This window comes from Lutzomyia longipalpis, chromosome 1 (genome assembly GCF_024334085.1).
Source record: "Lutzomyia longipalpis isolate SR_M1_2022 chromosome 1, ASM2433408v1".
NCBI lineage: Eukaryota > Metazoa > Arthropoda > Insecta > Diptera > Psychodidae > Lutzomyia > Lutzomyia longipalpis.
Genome location: NC_074707.1, coordinates 50,115,315 through 50,137,528, shown reverse-complemented (window position 1 = coordinate 50,137,528; position 22,214 = coordinate 50,115,315). Strand labels below are relative to the sequence as shown.

Below are 22,214 nucleotides of genomic sequence, written 5' to 3'. Positions count from 1 at the left end.
CAACGTAGCCCCCAGTGCGCCGACGTCGTATCTCTGGGGCCTTTTTCATTGATCCTCTCCACTCGATACCACTGTTGGTGGATGGAAAAGTGCACCAGAATCAGTTCGTCGTCGCGGAACAAGTGCAAAAGAGTGGAAGAAAATTCACAAAGTGAAACCCTCTCTGGTGGAAAAGGAGCCCCACAGGCTGTAGGTGCCCCCACAGAGAGCCCCCGTGGGACATTTTTCACGCCACGGACACGAATTGTGTGCTGTAGAGGGTTTTTTCCGTGACGAAGAACCTGGGATTGTGAGTGAAAAGTTCTGGTGCGGTGGTGAAAAAAAAGTTGGTGGAAGAAGAAAAGTCTTTTTTCCGAGACAGTGAAAAAGCGCTTTGAGAAATTTGGCAGTGGAAAAGTGTTCGTGGGGCTCTATGGGTAGTGCTGTGTGTAGCCCCAAAAGGGGCTGCAACTTTTCTGGGTGAATGAAAAAAATGTCTCCCCCACCCCTGTATTTTTGCACCCAACCTGGGGGCGAAAAATCCACGGAAAAGCTGCAAAGGAACCTCTCTGGGTGGTAGGATGTGTAACATAAAAGTGCTTTAGGGGTTGTTTTTGGTGCTTTTTAATGCTCACCAGGAAAATTTCCTTGATTTTCCTCATAAATTTTCAAGCGTGAAAAAAGTCCTCCCACTCCTTTATGAACAAAAAAACCTCCAACCCTCCCCACAGTATGGACGACGATGGACTATATGTAGTTTTTCACCCTCAATGTATCTACTACTACAAAATTAATTTTTCCACAAAGAAAAATCCACAAGAGGTGTGGAATTGTAGAAAAAAAGTGAATTAATAAAATGCAAATGGGGTTAAAATGGAAAAGTGTTGGGAAATATTTTTTCACCATGGTGGGTTTTCCATCACATTTTCCCCGCGCGTACATGAGCTTTAGCGCGAGGGTGGAAGATTAATTTCTCGGGAGGCGTACAAATGGAAATATATCGTGAAAAGGGGTCTGAAAAGAAAATTCAATGAGGGAATTTTTTCTTGCCTCTACACTGTGATGGGAAAACTCCCGGGGCTCGTGGGGGGAAAAGTCAAGTGTGGCGCCCATAAAATCCATTTTCCTGCGTGTGTGCCCTCGTAGTGAAAATTCCAAGCAGCCAATTGTTATAGTGTATATCGATTCGTGTCAATTTGTGCCATTTCTCGCGCTCTCTCCTGAAATTCTCTCACTCTCCAAGGGGCTCTCTTCTCTCTCACTCTCTCTCTCTCTCTCACGAGGGCGCCTCTCACACAAATGGGCCCCAAACCATGGAGAGGAGGTGTGGGGGTGGGTGGGCAATCCACCCATCCTCGTAACGCAGCTCGTGTGACTCCAATGAAGGTGTAAAGCTCTCACGGGCGCGTTGATTGGACACACGGACTCTGTTTCATTTTTTTTTATACATTCACTGGACTCTATAATTTTCCCATTATTCATCACCTCTCTGTCCATTCACCCCATTCCCTCCCCTGATCACCGCGCTTCATCCCCTTTGCTTCCTAGAAATCACATGTGAGGGTGAATTTAAAAAAAAAAAAACATTTCTTCCAGATGCACAGATGTGTCTCATCTTTGGCGCCAAATTGGAAATTTTCTGTATATTTTCTCAAGAAAATGTCATCACGTCTCTGCGGAGATTAAAAATAGAATAAACGGATTAATATTAAATTGAATCCCGAATTATGTTCATTAAAATTCCGGCACGTGTTAATAAATATCGGGATAAAATACATCTTATTTGTAGAAATAGATTTTAAGAGAAAAAATAAACGAAAATTAGCTAAGAAATTACACTGGATTTACCTATAGAACGATTTTTAAATTTAATTCAAGAACTGCAAGGAAATTTTTAAAGAACTAATAGAAAATTTTACAATTTCGAATTTGAGCCGTTTTACTATGTAGCTCGTACTTTTGAGCATCAACTGAAAATTAAAATAGAAGATTTTTACAAAAAAAATTTTTAAATTGACAGATTTGACAAACAATATAAATTATTTACGAAAAAAAAAACATTTAATTCTTCGCACCTTCAATCCATTTCAACCCTTCTTCAAGGGCTACAGAAAATTTTTAAATCATTCCTAAAGAGTTTCCTGAAAAACTTTTCCTGGAGATGATTTTAAGTTCCCAACAGGTGGGAAAGAAACATTTAAAAAGAATTTATTTTAATTGAACTTTTCTTGCATAATTTTAGAATTTTTCCCGTGGTATACGTGAAGTGAATGGGATAATTTCTTAATGTGTGACACAGCTTGAAGATAGGACGTTTAACACAATTTCATCGCAGAGTGATTGGGTACTCAAAACGCAATAATAAAGTTGTGGGAAAATTTTCGGCAAGTTGTCTTTCAGGAGGTATACATGTAACTTTAAAATTCCCCTCACATCCATCTTTCGCGTGGAAACTTCTTCATAACACACATGTTTACTTCTTTTTAGGGGTAATGTGGAAATTGAAATTTTTGGTGGAGATGCTTTTGGTGTTTCCCATATAAAGACGGATATTTTATGAGATTGGGGGGGGGGGGGAGAACACTCACAGAGATTTTCCAATGAATTTTCACATGTGAGAGGGAGAGAGGCACATGAGGAAAATAGCTGGTAGTGAAGCATGAGAAAATCACATTGCAAAGATGATTTTATGCGGGAAAACGATTGATATTGAATATTGTATTAGTTTTTTCTCTCTCTTTTATTATCGTGTTGTATTCTTGGGACATTTGTCGCCCGAGGTCTCGTCCTCTGTTGCTATCTTCTGCACCATCCTGGTTAGCGTAGAAAAATGAGGATATTAGTGGGTGGATGGGGGTGGAGAAAGATGATTTGTTAGGGGAAGTGAGAAATCAGCAGGGAAAATTATAAGAAGCAAAAGCTCAAGAAGTGTCCTGAAAATTACTTTGAGAGGACTTTTTTCATGTCTTCCTTTCTTCCAACCCTCAGCAGTAGTGGGAGAAAATAAATCACAAGCCAGTGTGTAGGAAGTGAAAAAGAGGAGAAAAGTGTTGAGGAAAATCACGAGAAAATCGTGAGAAAACACTCAAATAGATAAATTAGAGAGCAACGTGTGGATATTCGGGAGATAATGCCGCTAGAAAGTCTGACTTCACTTGCTGTAAGTATATACAAAATGTTCTCTAAAATATATAATCCATTTGTGATTTTATTAGGTTCTTGTGGCTGTCCAACACCACATAATATGCAAATATTTGAACGTTCCATTCTCCACCCACTCACCCACAAAAGCCCTCCAAATGTTGTATCTGAATGTTTCCATTAAATCCAATTTGGTGTTGGTTTTCGCAAATTTGAAATAACATTAATCCCACCTCTTAATGTGATAACGTGTAATATGCTTTAAATAGATCAATTGAGGTGGATTTAACAAAATAATAAATCTGGGACATTGAATGGGGGAATTTCTTTTAAACAAAATTACATTTTATTCCCTTTCTTTCCCTTCCTTTTCCCCCATATTATATTATTACTGCAGCTTCATTTCACAATTCATTCAATAACATTTTCCTCCTCTGTCCAAGTAAACTTTTCCCAGAAGTCAATTGGAAAAGAATCCATTAATAAATAAATCATCGTGCAAGTGATATCAATTGGGGACAAAAAAAAGAGCAAAAGGAACGAAGGGAAAAAAAAGAGTAGAAAATTCGAAGGAAAATACCGAAGAATTTCCTAAGAATATCTCACACAATTTCTTCATTGAAAAAAAAAGAATCCTCCAACTCATTCACATTTTAGGAGTTAACATACAATGGATGAATTTTCAACGGGAAGAAGAAAGTGTCTTCGAGTGCTATATATGTCTGTGTGTACGTACATAGAAGGAAGACTTTATTGATTCAATTTTAAATGAAGTAAAAACAGGAAGTTGCAAAGACATGCTGAGAGAATTTAGTTACATCATCCATGATAACAATTCAACTCACAAAACCATCGCAAAATCGAAAGAACACTGAATAATTGAGTTGCGAGGGTTCAAGGAACGCCATTATTCCACATAGCTTGAGATATTTTTATGCCATGAAGGAAGAGCTTTATATCAAAATGTACATTCCATCATTTCATTGAAAAAAAATTATTGATGATCATTCCCTGTTTGGTGAATGAAAAATTTTCTTTAAAGGAACAGCTTTGATATATCAGTTATCCAGCAATTTTCAATATTTTCTTTTAGAATAAAAACCTTTTTTTGTGTTTTCTTTTCGCGCACCTGAAAGAATTGTTAGTCTGGTATATATCATGAACGACTAAATAGATTTTATTTTGCGACAATTTGAAAAATCGAATTACCCACGATGGCCAAAAAATCCTCTAAGGGTTAATCAATCTTTGCAAAGAATCTGTTGAACTTTAGAGCAAATTTATTATCAATTTCTAAGAACTCTAAATTATAGGTTAAAAGGTAAATCTATGTAAGAGCAGATTAACATTCGGGGAAACTGGGGTAATTCGGTGAATTTTTGGGAGATAATTTTTCCTGAGTTCCATGGAAATATTTGAGATTTCCCATGAGAACTATCTTATAGTAAATTTTCCGAGCTACAATTTTGTCTCAGACGATTTTTCTCTATCTCAATGGGAAAATGCTTTTTCAGGCCATTTTCCAAACCCTTCCAAATTTGCCTGTTCCAAAAATCCTGGGGTAAAATGGTTAATTGCGTTTTTTGTTCCCTAATCTTAATTTAATGAAATTATTTTAGCAAGGCACTATAATATCTATTGAGAATGAGAGATTTGTGTACCAATTAAAACTTTTTTTTTTAATAAAAATAATACAAAAAATTAAAAAAAAACGTTCAATTTAAGGAATTGCCTTTTTTTTGGTTTATAAAAATTGGTAATAGTAAGTGATTAAACATCCCAAATTGTATATAATACTAATTAAGGGAAATTATTTTTTCAAAAATTTTAAAAGTTTTTTTAAAAAAAAGCACCAAATTCACCATTTTGCTCCAAATGGTACTTATTACTATCAGTGTTCTACGAGAAAACTCGGAATATTTTTCGGAAAATTCAGATTAGATTCGTGTTTAGCAATAGTTACTCTGTCTAAAAATGCATTTGGATCAAAATATTGCAGAGAATTTCGCCAAAACTGAATTTGTAGTTGAGTGGTCAGAGTAACTTTGAGGTTCGAAAAATTTGTTTTTCAAATAAAAGCCAAAATATTGAATCAATTGTTATGAAACTTTCTAGGTTTAGGCAGGAGTATAAAGTGCAACTACTGACGAAATTAGACAGATTATCTCCCAATGCTTCTTGAGTTATTAATTTTTATTTTTTTTTCAAATTCACCATTTTACCCCAGTTACCCCTACAATTTGCACAACAATCTCTTTTTCTTTTTTTTTGTTTTTGACAAAGAAGAAACTTTTCAATCACAAACTTTATGTCCACCAACTGTTGACGCATATTGTGGGGAAAATCGCTTTGTAGAGCACGACATGTGGAAAAGTTTCTTCTGCCGATGAAATCAATTGATAAAATGCCCGTATGTCTTACACAATGCCAATCCAAAATGATTGAATAATTTTCTATTAAGAAACCAATTACAAGATTCTTATGAATTGAAGAATTCGAAGCCATCACGAGATGGAGAATATCGATTTCATGCCACCCACTTTATACGGAAAAACTCGTTGTGGATTGTATTTCAGAGTCATCCAATGATTTTGTGAACCGCACACACACATGAAATCAATTACCCAGAGACTTTGCTCACCAGCCAGCATTAACCTCTGGTTATGATTTTTTTCCTCTTCTATTATTAGATTTTCTTTCTCTTATGCTATACTTCTTAGGTCGTTATGTATGTATTTATTGGAAGAGAGGGGTTTGCTTATTTGCAAATTCACTCATGAAAATTCCTCTTTATTGACTTTTACGTTTTTTTTTGAGAATTTTAAATCATTTTGAATTTAATGTTTTATTTTTCACATTTCCCTGTCTCCCTTTTGGTGCCTATCTCTAAATTTAAGCGTAAAATGTCTATTTGGAGTGATTGATGTACGTGCACCTGGTGATATGTGTTGGACATTCACGTGGAAAATTCACCCTAAACGAGAGAGGGAAAAATTTACATTGTTGGCAATAAGCGGAAGGGGGCGGAGGATGGGTGGAAAACATCGTGTTTTGCGTGTAAATCCACAGAGTACTTAAAATTCATATATACGCGTTCCGTTTTATTGTTAAGTACCCATACCGTCTCTATATTTTATTTACTCGAAAAAAGGCACTAATAATAGCTATATACATACATACATATACCTACTGGAAAATGAATGAAGGGCAGGGTTGAGCATTATGTTTATTTTCATTAGCTGGTGTACAATTTTACTTCTGGTGGCACGAAAAAGGGAAATTGCGGGAGGTGCGGGTGAGTTAAGGAAAGAAAATGGGAGTGAATAAAAGCTCCGCATCATGTTTGAATTTTCTGGAGATGATGACGAATATAATCAGTTTAAGGGTGACCCCAATAATGCGTAATGTTTTCCCTCTCGCTCTCCCCCACGCGTCCGTTTTCCATCCTAAATTGCGATAAATGGGAAATTGAGACCAAGTGGAGGCGTCTGATGTTGTGGAGGCGCCTGGTCATATGTCAAACGCAGCTTCAACAAAAATTCTTTCTTCCTCCTTTTTTTTTTCACTCTGTTTTCTCCCGAAGCTTTCTCAATTAAATTTTTCCCATGTCATCCGCGATGTGAGATAATAATAATGGGATTTTTTGCGGATGGATTAAAAATATTTCAACCAGAGATTTTTCCGGAAACAGCTAGGCTCCATTGTTGATATATGTATATAATGTTTGAGCGAAAAAGAAAAAAAGGAATATTGCTGATAAACTCGGCATGGAAGGAATAATAAAAGTAAATCTCTTTAAGCCCTGTACGTCAGTTACCTACCTATAGAGTCGGGGTTATTAAAGTCAATTTATACATTGAAATAACTAAAATATAGAATTTTTTTTCTTTAAATAAATCTTAAATTTTTTTTCCGAGGGAAAGGAAAATGTTATGCTACTAAATAATGAAAAAAAAATATAAAGGAAAAAGCACGTCTCTCCATTAATTTAAAGAAAAAAAAATCTAAGGACATAAAAGCTCAACTGTTTTGTCATTACTGTAACTCTAAACTCAATTTACAATCTCATCCGCAGATAAATACAGTTGCGACAAGACGTAAAATGATCTCCATGGGACATGGAGTTTTTCCCATAAAGATGGCATGATGGGGAGTGCTCCAATGGGAAAGTCTTGTGATTTGTGGTAGAATTTCCGCTTGGCAAGTGGTTGGAAAATGTTTCATTGACCCACACAGTATGGCAAATGACCCACTTTGGAGCACATTATGGGCTCCCTTTATCTGTCTCTCTGTTACACATTTTTGGGGAGACAAAAGGGCATGTGGCTGCGAAGTGTGTGTGTGTGTCCCAAAAAAATGGACCAGAAAAATTTCCCCCATCCCATGGAGACGCTATAAAAGTCAACCATGCATTTTGAAGAATAGTTCGGAGGATGGGGTAGAAAAGTCTCAATGGGGATTCGACACTACATACATATATACAGCACAAATCCACCCCAAAATCACTGGGTGGGATTTGGAAAGGGTTGTGTATTTGGGGCACAGTTGTGCAGCAATTTAATAAATTTCATATATCACCCACTCTCATTGAGTGGGAGGATTCAGACTCGAGGTCACCACCCGGGAGGGATATCAAGCAAATGGGAGGTGGTGGACTTGTCTCCATTTTCTCATATATGATGAAGGTTTGTGAGATAATTTAGTGTGAAAATTGCTTGAATTGCTCGCAAAAATTCTTTCAAATTCCACCAGGGTCATAAGTTCATTCATAAAAATTTTTCTGGGTCATTCGCAACAATATATGAGAAAAAGCCGGGTCATGAGGACACACACACCGCAACATGTGAAGTGAGAATTATTTTTTTCTCAACCTCCCCAAGGAGAATTTATTGACTGCATTGAGAAGAAATTTTCACACCATTTTCCGGGCTTTTCTTGGCATCTTTAGAATGAGAAAATTCTCAGTCAAGTGGAGAGATTTAATCAAGCGATACGTTGTGTGCCTTTTTCTTCGTCTTTCCGTACGTCATTTTGTGAGATCTGGTGAGCAAGAATTCACATGAGATTCATTTGCATTTGGCTTGTTGGAAAATTGATGTGGAGATGTTAGCCGGGAGGATTTTATGCGGCGGAGCTTTTAATTTTCTTTGTGCTATTTTCATTTTGGGTGGGAAAATTAATCGGGTAGGTAGTTTAACCATTTTTAAGGATCCTTCAAATACCAAAGAGATATTAAAAAAAAAACGCTAAATGAAAATAAAAATCACCCTAAATTGACGCCATTTTGAATTTTTCCTCTGCATCCGGTTTAACACTTTCAAACACTAATTGTTCTTTTCCTCAGCTTCTTCTCAGCGGATTTTAATGATTTTTTTTCCAAATAATAGAAAAGAAATCAAAGAATTAAAATTTTCTCTTTCGCATAGTTTTAAGCAACTCTTTAGAGCTTCATGAGACTTTAGATTTACAGTATACGCCCTTTCTCCGCCATTCTGGCTCCCGCTCATGGTAACTTCTTTCATGTTCTCGGAGAATTGCTCGAGACAGTGAGGCAGCAACACAGAACGAGTGGAGAATATACAACATGATGTATATTAAAAAAAAAGTCGTGTGGTTTGAGTTGAAGAGAAGAAGAAGCCTATTCTTGGCCAGCAAGTCGCGTCGAGAGTTTCCTCATGGAGCCGTTTAATAATTTATTTATCACATTGGCGCTTAAAACGATTTTCTCGTCTCGTGAATCTTCAAAGAGGGAGTCCATGGAATTTATTTGTGAAATGGAAATCCACATGAAGATTTTTTCCATTCTTTTCTCTCACTTCACTCTCCTCTATATCAGATTACTCCGGCGGCACAAAAAAGTGGTGTGGCGCAGAGAATAATAAACTTTGAGTTTGTTGCTTGGCTGGTGAATTAATTAAAAATGCGTTCTTCTGAAGCGACAAATTAGCGTAATCCCATTTTAGCTTTCTCTTCTGTGGCAAAATCACCTCCATTGCCACCCCAACCGCCCCCATGCTTTTCCACCGTTGTGAGATTAAGTATACACAAAAGTCACCCTCAAGGGGGTGATAATGTACAAAGTGTGTGTTTTTGTGCGGTGAGAGTGCTCCACCCTCATCGCCCTTTTGAGAATTTGCAATTTGCTAATCTTCTGTGCAACTCACGTTTTTTCGGATCACTCACCGCATATTTACAAAACCGCTAAACAAGCTTGTTGATTTCTGTGGCGCGCGCGAAAAAAATGGCTATGAGATGGGGTTCGGAGAAACCATGGAAAAAATCACTGTGAAAGTAAAATCTAAAAATATCCCACTCTGTGAAAACACCAGACACACCACATGGAGAGCGAGTTTACACCGAAAGGGGGAGAAAATTGAAGGAATAAAAAAAGCAAGAGCTGGTGTGCTTCTGAAAGCAACTCTAAAACGTACTCAAAGCCCAGAGATAGCTACCTATCTACCAAAAAAAAAAGCGAGAGTTGAAAAATAAATCCACAAGCCTCGTAATTCAAAGTAAATTTTCCATCGAACCCATAAGCCACGAGAAGATCGATTGAAAGGCACCGCGAGATTGTAATGAATACAAAGTTGTGCATTCTTTTTTACAAATTGTCTGCATATTCTAAGAATTTTTCCACACCACCAATATATAAAATCCAGAACTTTATATTAATTCCGCTTTAGGGATTTTATACAAAGAGATATCTGTTGAATTTTCACAATTTTCACTTTAAATTCTTTTTCTTTTCTTGAGAATTTTTAATTAGAATTTCTTTAACCTCTAGGCCGCCAAGCGGGGTCGTTGAACGACCTCAGCCCTATATTTCGTGCTATAACTTAATAAATATAAAAGTTAGCGTTCCCATCTTTTGGAAATAAGTTCCTTGGTTATCTGAGGAGGTTGTGTAAAAATTTCAGCTCAATCCGACCACCACAAGGAAAGTTATTAAGGAAAATGTAGAAGAAGGGAATTCAAAAATTGGTGTAACGGCCATGCTGCGGAAAATTTCTTAGAATGAAGTTAGTCACATTATAAATCATGTGGTTGAAGGGTTCCTTCTTTTCCTTCTCAGTGTCAAAATTATCGCGAATAAGTAACATAAACAACATGAAACATAATTTATTAGAAGCATAAATGTGTAAAACAATAAAGAATATTCGAGAAATATCGAGGGGAATGATGGGGAAGAGTGAAAAAAAAAATAGCAGTTGCGGTCAACTTCGTGGCACATTTCTCAGGAAGAAAGTGTGAAAAATGAGTGAAAAATGTTTTTCCCTAATATCTTCTTCTACGTGTTCTAGGGTGGAAAAGTTATGCAAGGGGCAAGAGGACTATATAAGGAATCTATAGGCACTAACCCGACAACTCCAGGTTGTATAATTTGGGAGAAAATTGGCTTTCTTTTTGGGGTCGTTCAACGACCCCACCTTGCCGCTCTAAGGAAGTTCCAAGGTCTTGGCGGCCTGCAGGTTAACAAATAATTCCTTTTGATTTCTTTTAATTAGCCATTGCAAATTTTCCTGAATTTCACCGAATTTCTGTATAAATTTTGAGAATATTAATTGTTTTCATTCTTTATAAAAATCCCAATTAAAAATGTTGAAGAAATAACAATGACAGGAAATAATGAAGAATTTCTTTTTAGAGAATATTATTGAAGCCATAATTTCCGAAACTGTCTGAATTTGACGCAAAGAAAAATTGAAAAAAATATACCTGTGCACTTTCTTTTGCTTTCCCCGAAGCATACATACATATAATACAAAATAATATATAAGTAAGTCACAATATATAGCCAACTAAACTGAAAGGTTAAGACATATTGGTAAGAAATCCCCCGAGAATGAGAAATTTAGTGCTTTTGGATTTTCCGTTGAGTGGAAAGTTGCATGTTTTCCCAACAGCCTTACATAATCTCCCCGATAAATATATAAATTGTCCATGAAAGAAGGGAAGAAGAAGGAGAAGGAGGAAAAAAAACTTGCCACAGTGATTTTCTTCTTGGGAAGAAAGCTGGGCGATGTTTGTCGAAAGCTAAAGTCATGCCTCCAGGGGGATGACACAAATTGTGGTGGCGGGGAATGATGTCATATGAGCATGTGTGATGTATACTGGGAAGAGTTTTGCTGTACATAATATAGGGAAGCACCCCAAAAAGCTCACCATGTCCTTTTTTGTGTTCGTTTATTGGTGCCCCCAAAGCTTTAGCGAAGAGAATCGATAGAATTTGGGTGATTTCTTTGCTTTTCTTTGGCAAAAGACGATTTTCTTTTCACACCTTCACGCGTGAGTTTTCATCTTTTTGAGTATCAAAATTGTATGCTGCATATGTTGGGGGAGGAGGGGACAATGTGGAGAAAAGCTCTTTCGCAAAAAAAAAATGAGGGATGATTCTGTGAAGGGAAGGGAAGGTATCATGAAGAGTGAAGACAGGAAATGGATGTTGGAATGGTTAGTCAGTATTTGTTGCTTTAGTTCACATCATCTCCTTCCCGATTTTCTTCTTGCAATTTTACAGTATTTGACCTCCCTCCCCTACATATATGTAGTTTCTCTTGAAAATAGCTGAGAAGAATGGAATCAAGCAATTTCAACAGAGATCGTTTTCTCTGCAATAAAAGAAAATCTCTGGATTTTAAATAATGCTATATAGAATGGAAAATCGTTAAATTCTTTTCTTTTCAGAAGGATGAAGAAATAAAAATTCTTTGCACCGGAATCATGGTGTAATAAAAAAAAATCCACAAAGGGTGTAATTTGAATTTCAGTAAAGGGTGGTGGTGGCATTGTTGAATGAATTCATGAAGACACGGAGCGCATTGTCCGCTGATTGTTGCAGCAAATGAGCTGTTATGTAGGCGAAATGAGGAGCATAGTATGTAGGTATGTTATGTATTAAAGTGAAAAATGAGAAGTGCAACTCCAATTCACGGTAGCAACGTGACTTGAAGATTATTTGTTTGTGCCAGGAGGGATGACAAAAGAGTCGGAGGAGAGGAGGTGTGCAGTGCAGTCAAGTAAAGCAACACCGTGTGTCTTCCTGAAGAGATTATCCTACGCGATATGAGGGTGCAGAGAATTTTCTTTTCACACCCCCCGACCTAATGCCGGGTGCAATAATGCTCAGTCGTGTGGCTGATGACCCGTTTTGCAAAAACATCCCCTTCCTGTCAGCCTCCTTCTTTGTCACACCCACCCATACCCCCATACCTTTGTACTGTGGAAGTTCCCTTCATAAGCACAGTTAGTGCATATTCACATTTATCCACCCACCCACCACCACCCACAATTCCGAATGCATTGCAAGGCACATGGAGCTGTCTTGCAATGACTCATGCGGCGCATTGGATGATGGGAATGAACCGAAAATGACTTTCTTATTACCGCAACATGTCATGTTAGTTATGCTGACATTCTCACAGCATTATCATACATATACCAACGAAGCTATGCGAAAGATGAGATAGTGCCAGAACATTGAAATGAAAAATTAAGTAAGGATGATTTTACAAAAATTATATTTGTCCAGTACTTATACTTTTTACATGATTATGCTGCATGTTTTTGAAACTTTCTGATAGATTAATAATTTCCCACAAAATTAGATTTTTTCTCAACAAAATGTCATCTAAACTAGAGCTAATTTTATTGGAATGTTTGCTGATGGATTTTTCAAATAATCGAGAGTGAGGGAAAAATAAAAGAAAATAACCCTGTCCTGGAAAAATTCTAAAATGTTGCCAAGAACATTATTGTCCGTTACAAGAAATTCGCATTTACCATGAGAACAAGAAAATCGAAAGAATGGGAAGATGCCAAAGGCAGAAAATCTTGTAAAACATCGCCAAGAAAAAAAAAAGAATCTGTCGCACTAAGAATTTAGGTTAACAGTGTTGTGGAGAGGCGAATTGTGTGGAAATGGAAAATGATTTTTTTTTGGGAAAATTGCCATCAATTTGTGGATTTTTTTTATCGAAGCGAGGCTGTTGCATGACATTAAAATCAATTTTCTTTCCATTGCAGAAATAAACCGCGGATTTTCCGCGGTGTATTATGTCTCGAGAAGCCTACACTTCAGCACCGGCCATCAGTTCTGGCGCACGAAGTCCTGGCCGTTCAGCCCGCCGCATCACCGAACTCCCGACAGTTGATCGTTCACCGTCACGGGAATACGGCACGAGAGGAAGTCCAATAGGTGAGAAAATTCACCCCAATAAAATGCACAAAAAGAAAAAAGCCCTCAATCCACCTCCTTCCCAATATAGTGCCCACCCACTAAGCCCACCCATTCGCTCAAACAAACCCCAAAAATTCGTCCCACATCATGCATACCTATTAATTTTCTCTTCACATTTTGTTGCTCTCAAACTCAAATTACTCTCCAGAATCTTTCTAAATTTTTAATATTTACGCATTATAATTCTTTCTTCTTCATTCTCTGGATTTTTTTTGAGTGCAGACAATACGAAAAGAAAACCTCTATGCAGTAATTTTTCCTTTAGTTGCTCCCTTAAAATTTTTATTATTATTATTATTGTGACACAGTGTGGTAATACAGTGGAGATGAAATTGATAGTAAATGAAATAAAACATCAATTAAAGAATAAAAGTAATGGATGTACGCCGTTCACAGATGTCGCTGTGTGTTTTCCGGGTTTAATTAAATTTTAATACATTTTATTTGGTTTTCTAATTTTTACTCTACACAATGCAACATTTCAGAAATTAGAGGATGGTATAAAATTGGATACCAAAGCATTTTAAAATAATTTAATCGATTTAATATAATTTACTTAAGAAAATTAGGTATGTGTCTTAGATAAGGGGTTCAGAAATAGTAGAAAGCGAAAGATTTTCTTTTTTATTTTCTAGGATCAACGTTCAATTTTTTTTACAAAATCAATCAAAAATTCAGGTAGAAAAAGTAAATTAGCATCTGAATTTGCTGAATTTGGAATAAATAATTTTTTTGGTTGATGCCTTAACTAAAAACTCATCAAATGCATTAAGCGACATCTAACGCTCAAAATTTGTAGTAATAAATTTGTAATTTGAAAGACAATAATCTAACTGTTGAATTACCACACTGTGCCCATGTACGTTGTATTTGTGTAATTGGTTGATTTTGTTCTTAGTTTGCCATACTATTGATTTGTACTTTTAGGACGAAACTTACGCTTTTCACGTTCCGGCAATTCCTACCTCCCAATGAATTACGGTCCCGAATCTTCCACTTATCACCACAATTCCGTTGCAGCAATGGGCAGCCCATACTACCGCGATATGGATGAGCCCACAAGTCCGGCTGGCGGTGGGCACCATCGCAGCAGAAGTGCCAGCCGGCCGCCTATTTCGCACGCCATGGATTACACCCGTAAGTCCAGCTTATTCTGTGTGATCTGTGATGGCAAGGAAGAGAGAAATGGGGAAATTGAATTAATTTTCTAGGCACGCGCTATCAATCCCTGGACAGGGGAGGACTCGTCGATCCGCATGATCGTGAATTCATCCCCATCCGTGAGCCACGCGATCGTTCGCGTGATCGCAGCCTCGAGCGCGGACTCTACCTCGAGGATGAGTTGTATGGGCGATCGGCAAGACAAAGTCCGGGCATATTGAGTAAAATCCCCCCTTTTCCAGTCCCCTTTGTATTAAACTGAGCTTTCTCTGTACCAACAGATCTCACGAGCGATCGCTCCTACATTGGGGATCTACAGCACCAAAATACGGACTTGCAGCGTGAATTGGGGCAACTAAAGCGTGAGCTGGATCTGACGAATCAGAAACTCGGCAGCTCAATGCACAGCATCAAGACATTCTGGTCGCCGGAATTGAAGAAGGAGCGCGCACTACGGAAGGAGGAGAGTGCTAAATATAGTCTCATAAATGATCAATTGAAGTTACTCAACAATGAGAATCAGGTGAGTTTTTGTGCAGTTAGCACACATTCCAAATCCTTCGCATATCAACTCCCTCGCATTTTAATTGTTTTATACTCACAGAAACAAGCAATGCTGGTGCGACAGCTGGAGGAGGAACTTCGGATGCGAATGCGACAGCCTAGTATTGAGATGCAGAATCAAATGGAGCAACTTTATGCGGAAAATGAGCATCTCACGAGAGAAATTGCCATCCTCAGAGACACTATTAAGGTATAGTTAGATATATAAATGATTGAATTATAAATGCCAACCCCCCTCTCCACTTAAAGGGCTTTTGTAAAGAGGAAGTTTTGCCACCACCTTTCATTCATGATGGTTATAGTTTTAGTGGAGTAAAATAGTTCTTTTTTTTCCATTGAGATAAAAGGATATGGAAGTTTATACGCAAAATGGGGTAAAAGTCTATTAAATGGAGAACTTTTAGTTTTGAAATTATTGTAAAAGGTGTAAAAGCAAGCAAGATAGCTTATTTATACCTATACTTATTTGTCTTGTAAGTTTGCTTTAGACTTGGCGTCCTGGTGGCCATTTTGTTATTAACAGAAATTTTTGAATTGAGAATATTTCTTTTTTAGGGATTTTTTGAGATCAAAATATCCTTTATTCAATTTCTAATCTAAACTGAAATCTTGTGCTTAATCTTAAAGCACTTAAGACCCTTAAAATGTCAAGACTTTTTGTGTCAGAAGACACATAACCTAAAATTTATTAAAATTCCACGTCTTTTACTCAAAAATCACTGCAAAAAACCAATTAAAGCAATTAATTATTCAACTTTTTCTTCTTTTTGTGTTACAATTAAAAAAAAAGGAACTCGAATTGCGAATTGAAACCCAGAAACAGACACTCCAAGCACGAGATGAGAGCATCAAAAAATTGTTGGAGATGCTTCAAAGCAAGGGTATGGGTAAGTGTATCGAAATAATTCCCAAAAATCAATTGGAAATATTGTGCAGTCTCACTAAAAATTGCTTCTCATTTGCCATAAGAAACATATTACATTTTCAAGAGTCGGATGGTTACATTCTCTGTGGATGAGAAAATTCCTCTTAATTAAGTATTTTCCAACTTCTGAGAAATTCTCCTGGGAGTAATTTTTAATGTTTTTTACTAAATTCAAACGATTGTGGGAATTTTTATCGTTTGAGAAAAGGAGGAAAAGTCCAGATGGAAATTCCGTACATCAAGTACATGAAAACATCCACCCTTGATTATTTTCTCTAATATTTTATAAAGCAAAAAAAAATAAGGAAAGCTTTTGAGCTTGAAAGGGAACTTTCTGAAGAATTCATTTTTTGAGAAAATCATGCTCGAAGCAATAACAATCAACTGGGAAAATTGGAAGCACGGAAAAGCTTTCACAATGTGAGAAATTTTGCTGCAAAATCTCCATCTAAATTTAGTAGGAGTATAGATATGAAACCATCCCTGCATGCGCTTTTGCCATTTTAATCTCAAATAATGCCATTAAAAGTTTTACTTTACATTTTTTTTTGTTCGCGCTCTTGGGGAAATTCCCTGAAAGCAGGAAAAGAGGAGGAGCGTCAAATGTTCCAGCAAATGCAGGCGATGGCACAGAAACAGGTAACACTTTTACAAATTAAATAAAACTCCTAAAAAAACGAAATTTTATTTGCTAAACTTTTAATGTTAATTTGTTGGATGTCTTTAGAGAAGAGAAAAAATCCACAAATTTTAAATTTATTTTTTGGGAAAAATCTCAGATTTTATTAAACAATCTAAAGACACAAAATACTCTAGTTTTAACTCAATTAAACCATCTCTTTTATGTACCTGTTAAGCACATCCTGAGTGTGTGTCTTGTGTGAAACAGAGTGCTTGTATTTTGTTATGTATAAAATATGTTTCAAAAGGATGAAAAAGATACGAAAGATAGTACAAAATTGGGTTATAGGCAGGACATAGAATGATTTTCTAACAATAGAAGACTTTAACTTGTTAGATGCACTTCCTTTTATATTAAAATTCCTCCTCATCACCATGCTTTCTTCTTCTCTCTTTAGCAAATATTTCTTTCCTATTTGCTCATTAATTAAGTCATGTACTGCAATTTTTCCCCTTGTACATATTTTATGTACTTACAACATTTTATGAGATGCAAAGGAACTGAGAAATGCGTCCTACCTTCCATTTATTTTTTCTTCCCTGTAAGTGCTTTCTCATAATTAATTTCCTCGCAAGTCTTCCTGCGAAATGGCTTTTACCTCCTGGACAAAAGAATTTCCCTTTTATACGCATTCTTTTTGAATTTTCAAGGAAAATAAGCTTTCAGAGCTTTTGTCATATACTATAAACATTTGTGATTATGTATTTAAAAATTATCATCTTTGTGTAAGAAACATGCAAATGATGAGGGAAGTTTACTGCCAATTATGTTTTATTTAATTTTGAGTTTTCGGTTTTTATAATTTTTAAATAAATCCCTGGAAAATTGGTTAAAATTGAGGGCCAGAAGTTTATTAAACTTTCGACTAAAAATATTGGCATAACTTTGTGCTTTTGTTTCTTACACATAATGATCAAAGCACCTAAGTATATACATAATATATTACCTACAATTTTCCAATAAAGCATGCCCTCACAAAAAACAACCACACAACACCACCAACAAAAATATTAATAAAAAAAAGTCACACACTCATGAGGGGAAACATTGAAATTATATATCCAACATAGATGATAATTGATATGGGATGGGAAAAAAGTGCTACAAAAAGAATTTTATGTGTGATAAAACAGATGAAAAATTTATTTATTATGTGTGCCCATAATTCTTTCACTTTTTCTATTTATTTTTCTGTATACGACTTTTTGTGTTTATTAGTTGCGCTGCTATTTGATTATGTTCACTTTTTTATTATATTCTGCATAAATATTCGTTTTTTTTTACTCTCATAAAGAATTTTTTCACAGTCAGCTGAAAAAGAAAAGAACGAGGATAAAGCAACGCAAAATTAATTTCAATATCATGCATTTTTCACAATTAATTTTCTTTACAATTCAAATTTGATTTCTTTATCTTGGAGTAGTTTTTTGTTGGAGGAAAAAAAAAAGATTTATTTTCTTATTAATAAAAGTTCCATTTGTGATTTTCCGATGCAAATAAAAGAAGATAGATTTGGATTAGTCCAAAATAAATGAAAGAAAAAAAAACAAACCTTTATGCTAGCAGCTATAATTATGATATTTAATAATAAGTTATGTATTTTAATTATACTATTTTTATCCAACTATTTATTTTTGGCGAAAGAATTATTATTTGCGCCACGCATTGCATTCTTTAAAAGCAGTGTCTTGAATTCGAAATGATTGATTTTGGGCACATAAAATAAATAAATGTGTGTTTTAGTGTACACCACATTCGTTTTTTTTTCATTTACTTTTCTTCTTTATTTTCTCATTCTTAATAATAAGTATATCTCTCGCTCTCCTTTCAATTTTATCACAATTTTTTTGTTCTTTCTCTCTCTCGTTTTTCTGTGTACCAAAACTCTCAAGATTTTAAACTGAAAAATGTGTTTTTTATTAAAAGTGAAAATAAATTAAAAAAAAAAGAAAAGCAAACTCATCTTTCATCATGTTTGCGCATATAGTTTAATGTTTAAAAGAAAAAAGAAAAACTTTTTAATGTAAAAAAAAAATGAAAGCGGGTGAGAGTAAAAATTTCGAAGACTGCGGAAAGAAAATAATTCTTTCGTCAAAAAGGCCCACATAGCAAGAGATTTTTGACGAAACTTATCAAGAACGATGGCTCCCAAATTAATTAAAGAGAATACCTAATATAAAAAAAAATAATTGGCACCTTGTTGGCGTGAAGAAAGGTAAAATGGGGAAAAATAACCCTTGCTTTTCCCACGCAAAGAACGACATAACACTTAACACGTTAACACTTTAATTTTCTTTCTTTGTTTCTTTGTCATCTTTCTAATTAGTTTCACATAAAGAAAAGAATTTTCCAGCAACACGGAAAACTTATTGGGGAATTTTATAAATTTCTCAGAACATTTTTTTTCTTTCTTATACATATTTTTTTTTATAATGAAATATTTCTTGGAAATTTATTCTTGAAAAATTCTATATGGAATACATTGAAATTTTGCAAAAGAAGGAAAAGCTGGAAGCTTTGAAGTTCTATGTCATACACGTAAATAAAATTCTAGATTAAGTTTAAAACGTTAAATCGTTCATATTAATTAAGATTGAGCGACATTGAATCATTATTAGGATGAATTTCAAAAACAGTTATAAAACTTTATTAATTTCCAAGAAATATTTTCAGCACTTTTCTCATTTTTTTTATATTGTAATTCTTTTAAAAAATAACTCATCTGAAAGTAAATTAATCATTTTATTTTTTTTTTTTTTAATTTTTTTAAGCATTATCATCACCACAAAATTCTATCGAAAAAAAAAGTTTTATTGACGCGCAAAAATCGGCTAAGAACAGAGATTTTTGTATTAAATAAAAAAGCATTTAAAATGAAATGAAAAGAAAATGGGGCCCCGTTCGCGTAAGAGTTCGAGAAAATCACATTTTTAGCTAAAATTGCGGCTCAGTTGAGTTTTGGGTGACAAAAATGTGCTCTTCTCTCTTTCTGGGCCATGCCAAATTTCAGATGTTGACATGCAACTTAGCCAGTGGCAGTTCACCGCCAATGCCACCCGATGTATTGGGTCATTTGTACGGGGGCGCCTTGGGTGCCGGAGCTGGAACACTCGGGAGCGGCAGTGGTGGATCGCCGCTCCACTACCAATCACCGTATGCCTATGACAATTCGGCCTTTGGTCCAGGATCGCCGCCACCGCGGCGTCGTTACAGTTTCGGCGGCCTCCCGAGCATGGCCGCCGGTGACTACTACTCCCTACCAACAATGCAGAGTAGTACAATGTGCCCGGATAGCTGGCGACCACTATCGCGATCATCATCACTCACGCGACGCGGCTCCTTCGGCGGCGGTAGCTACCCCACGCTGTACGGGCGCGGTGTTGAGCATCCGATGCCCACGTGGCTCGACACCTCACACGCAATGTCTTCGAACTTTTACTCTCACCCCAACATCTACGCAACATCACCCCCATACGGCGGCATCTTCGACACACATGTGCCTCCTGCACCCCAATTTGGGAATCGAAAGCCCTCCCCGAGCTACCTCTACTCGAGACCCGTCTACAGTAACACCCAACCCTCCTACAATATCGGTGGCCCATCCACATACCATGCATCACCCCCACACACCATGCCAGCCGGCATATTAACATCCACCTCCCCATCGCGTCATCACTACGCCTCCTACCCTGCCCTATCGCGCTCACCACCCACTCATCCGCATTTCTCCTATTCAGCCTCGCACCTCACCCAGCCCTCCACCTACCCTCTGCACACCTACCACCACCCCTATGCGAAGGTAGATTTAGACAGGGGTGGCGAATCCAAACGGCAAGTAAGTTTCAAGTTCGACGTCGATACACTCTCAATTGATTCGTAGGCACCCCCCCTTGCATTACTTTTTTACCCGTAACAACTTACCTACATATACGGGGGTGCATCCCTAATGCTCTTCAACGACACAGCACCCACCATATGCCCAATGGATCTACCTTAGCCCGCCCTAAGATACCCCATTACTGTTGGTGAAGCAATGATGCACAGGCACGGAATAGAATGTTGGCCTTAATTATTTATGAAGAACTTCTAGAAAAATTTATAATGGTTTGACTTCAATCAATTTAGGCTTATCGTGAAAGTTTAATAAGGAATGTTTTAGTTCCTCTTCTATTTTCCTTTTTTGTTCAAAGGAATTTCGTAGACGATAGTCTCCTTCTTCAGGTCGAATTGAATTTTTTATGCAAATATTTATTACGAAAATCAATTATCAGAGAAAAGTTATTACATAATCTCCAGAAATAAATGTCAATATAATTTAATTGCGAGTACAAATATCACAATTCTTGTCAATTAATATTTAAATAAATAGTTAATTATAAATATGAAACGGAACATGAAAAATCTATTAAGTTTTTTGACAGTGAGACTGTATTTTGTGTCAAGTTATCCTCAATGCCAAAAATATATAATTTCCATCATCCGTTTATTTATTTATTTAATAAAAGAATTATATTAAAATTTTTAATTAGTCTTTAAAGAGTTAGCAGTAGTCAACCCTAGTCTATTTCTATCTATCTATTTCAGAACATTTCCTGGTATTATTTAAAGACTTTTGCGAATGTTATTCAAGCTAAAAACATAAAAATCTTTAAAGAAAAAACATTAGAAAACTAAAAGACTAATTCTCCAATCCGTGCCTGATGTATAAACATTGTGTAAAATCAATGAACTGCCTATATGATGATGGCCTAGTTCCGGAGGGAGTGGTGGAGCTTTGTACTATTTACTCTAGAATGTCCCCGAAGAGCAGAAAACAATGCATTTAAATTTCATTCGTGAAAATGACTGTAAACTCAACGACATTTTTGTGTTTAACCTACGTAATGATGAAAAAAAAAGACATAAAAGACCTAATTGAAACTGCCAAAAAGACCTGAGAATATTTAATGAAAAAATAACCTACTCAAATAAGTAAATTTATAGTGTGTAATAAATTGCACATTTTAACGTAGAGCAAATGAAAAAAAAATGAAATTTAAAATGAAAACTAACCGAAAAGACTGATTGGAAAATGTATTAAAAAAATGAAGAAAAAAATGCAATAGATAAGAACTTGAGAAATTAAAACCTTTACATGTGCGAGGGATATTGGTGCAGACAAGGGGAGGTGATTCAGTATTCATTAATTACCTGGCATTTCTGGATAAAAAAATGCATGCATCAAGATGCTTCACAGATAAGCACGCAATGTTTACAATATTGTTCAATTGCCCAGTGAATATTTTAAGAAGTAATTATGCAAAGTTTTTCTTTATCAAGGAAAAATGAAAAACTTAATATTTTCAACATTTTTCTTTTAAATTCACGAATAAGAAATTTAAAATAACGTAAAAAATATTGCGTGTCTGGAATATCTTGAAGTATCACATGAATCATGGATAAAAAATAATTTTTTTTCATTTTTTTTGTATGCAAATAATCAGCGCAGATACGAAAACATTCTCATTTTCACTCCCATTGCATCA

General features: G+C 36.0%; 1 protein-coding gene across 15 annotated transcripts in view; it reads left to right on the top strand.

Moving 5' to 3' along the window:
- The first annotated feature begins 50 nt into the window (after nucleotides 1-50).
- Nucleotides 51-22,214, top strand: part of LOC129788153 (myosin-10) — a 41,951-nt gene continuing 19,787 nt past the window's right edge. For 4 of the 15 annotated variants that reach the window (XM_055824194.1, XM_055824191.1, XM_055824196.1 and 1 more), the window contains exons 1-9: nucleotides 63-555; nucleotides 2,968-3,139; nucleotides 13,144-13,315; nucleotides 14,378-14,494; nucleotides 14,569-14,724; nucleotides 14,800-15,041; nucleotides 15,123-15,272; nucleotides 15,873-15,969; nucleotides 16,591-16,646. In XM_055824194.1, coding sequence (XP_055680169.1) covers nucleotides 13,174-13,315; nucleotides 14,378-14,494; nucleotides 14,569-14,724; nucleotides 14,800-15,041; nucleotides 15,123-15,272; nucleotides 15,873-15,969; nucleotides 16,591-16,646 — 960 coding nt within the window. In that variant the 5' untranslated portion in view covers nucleotides 63-555; nucleotides 2,968-3,139; nucleotides 13,144-13,173. Of the gene's footprint in view, nucleotides 556-2,967; nucleotides 3,140-13,143; nucleotides 13,316-14,284; nucleotides 14,495-14,568; nucleotides 14,740-14,799; nucleotides 15,042-15,122; nucleotides 15,273-15,872; nucleotides 15,970-16,587; nucleotides 16,647-22,214 lie in introns of all 15 variants that reach the window. The other 11 variants (XM_055824193.1, XM_055824189.1, XM_055824188.1 and 8 more) reach the window with 8 other exon arrangements.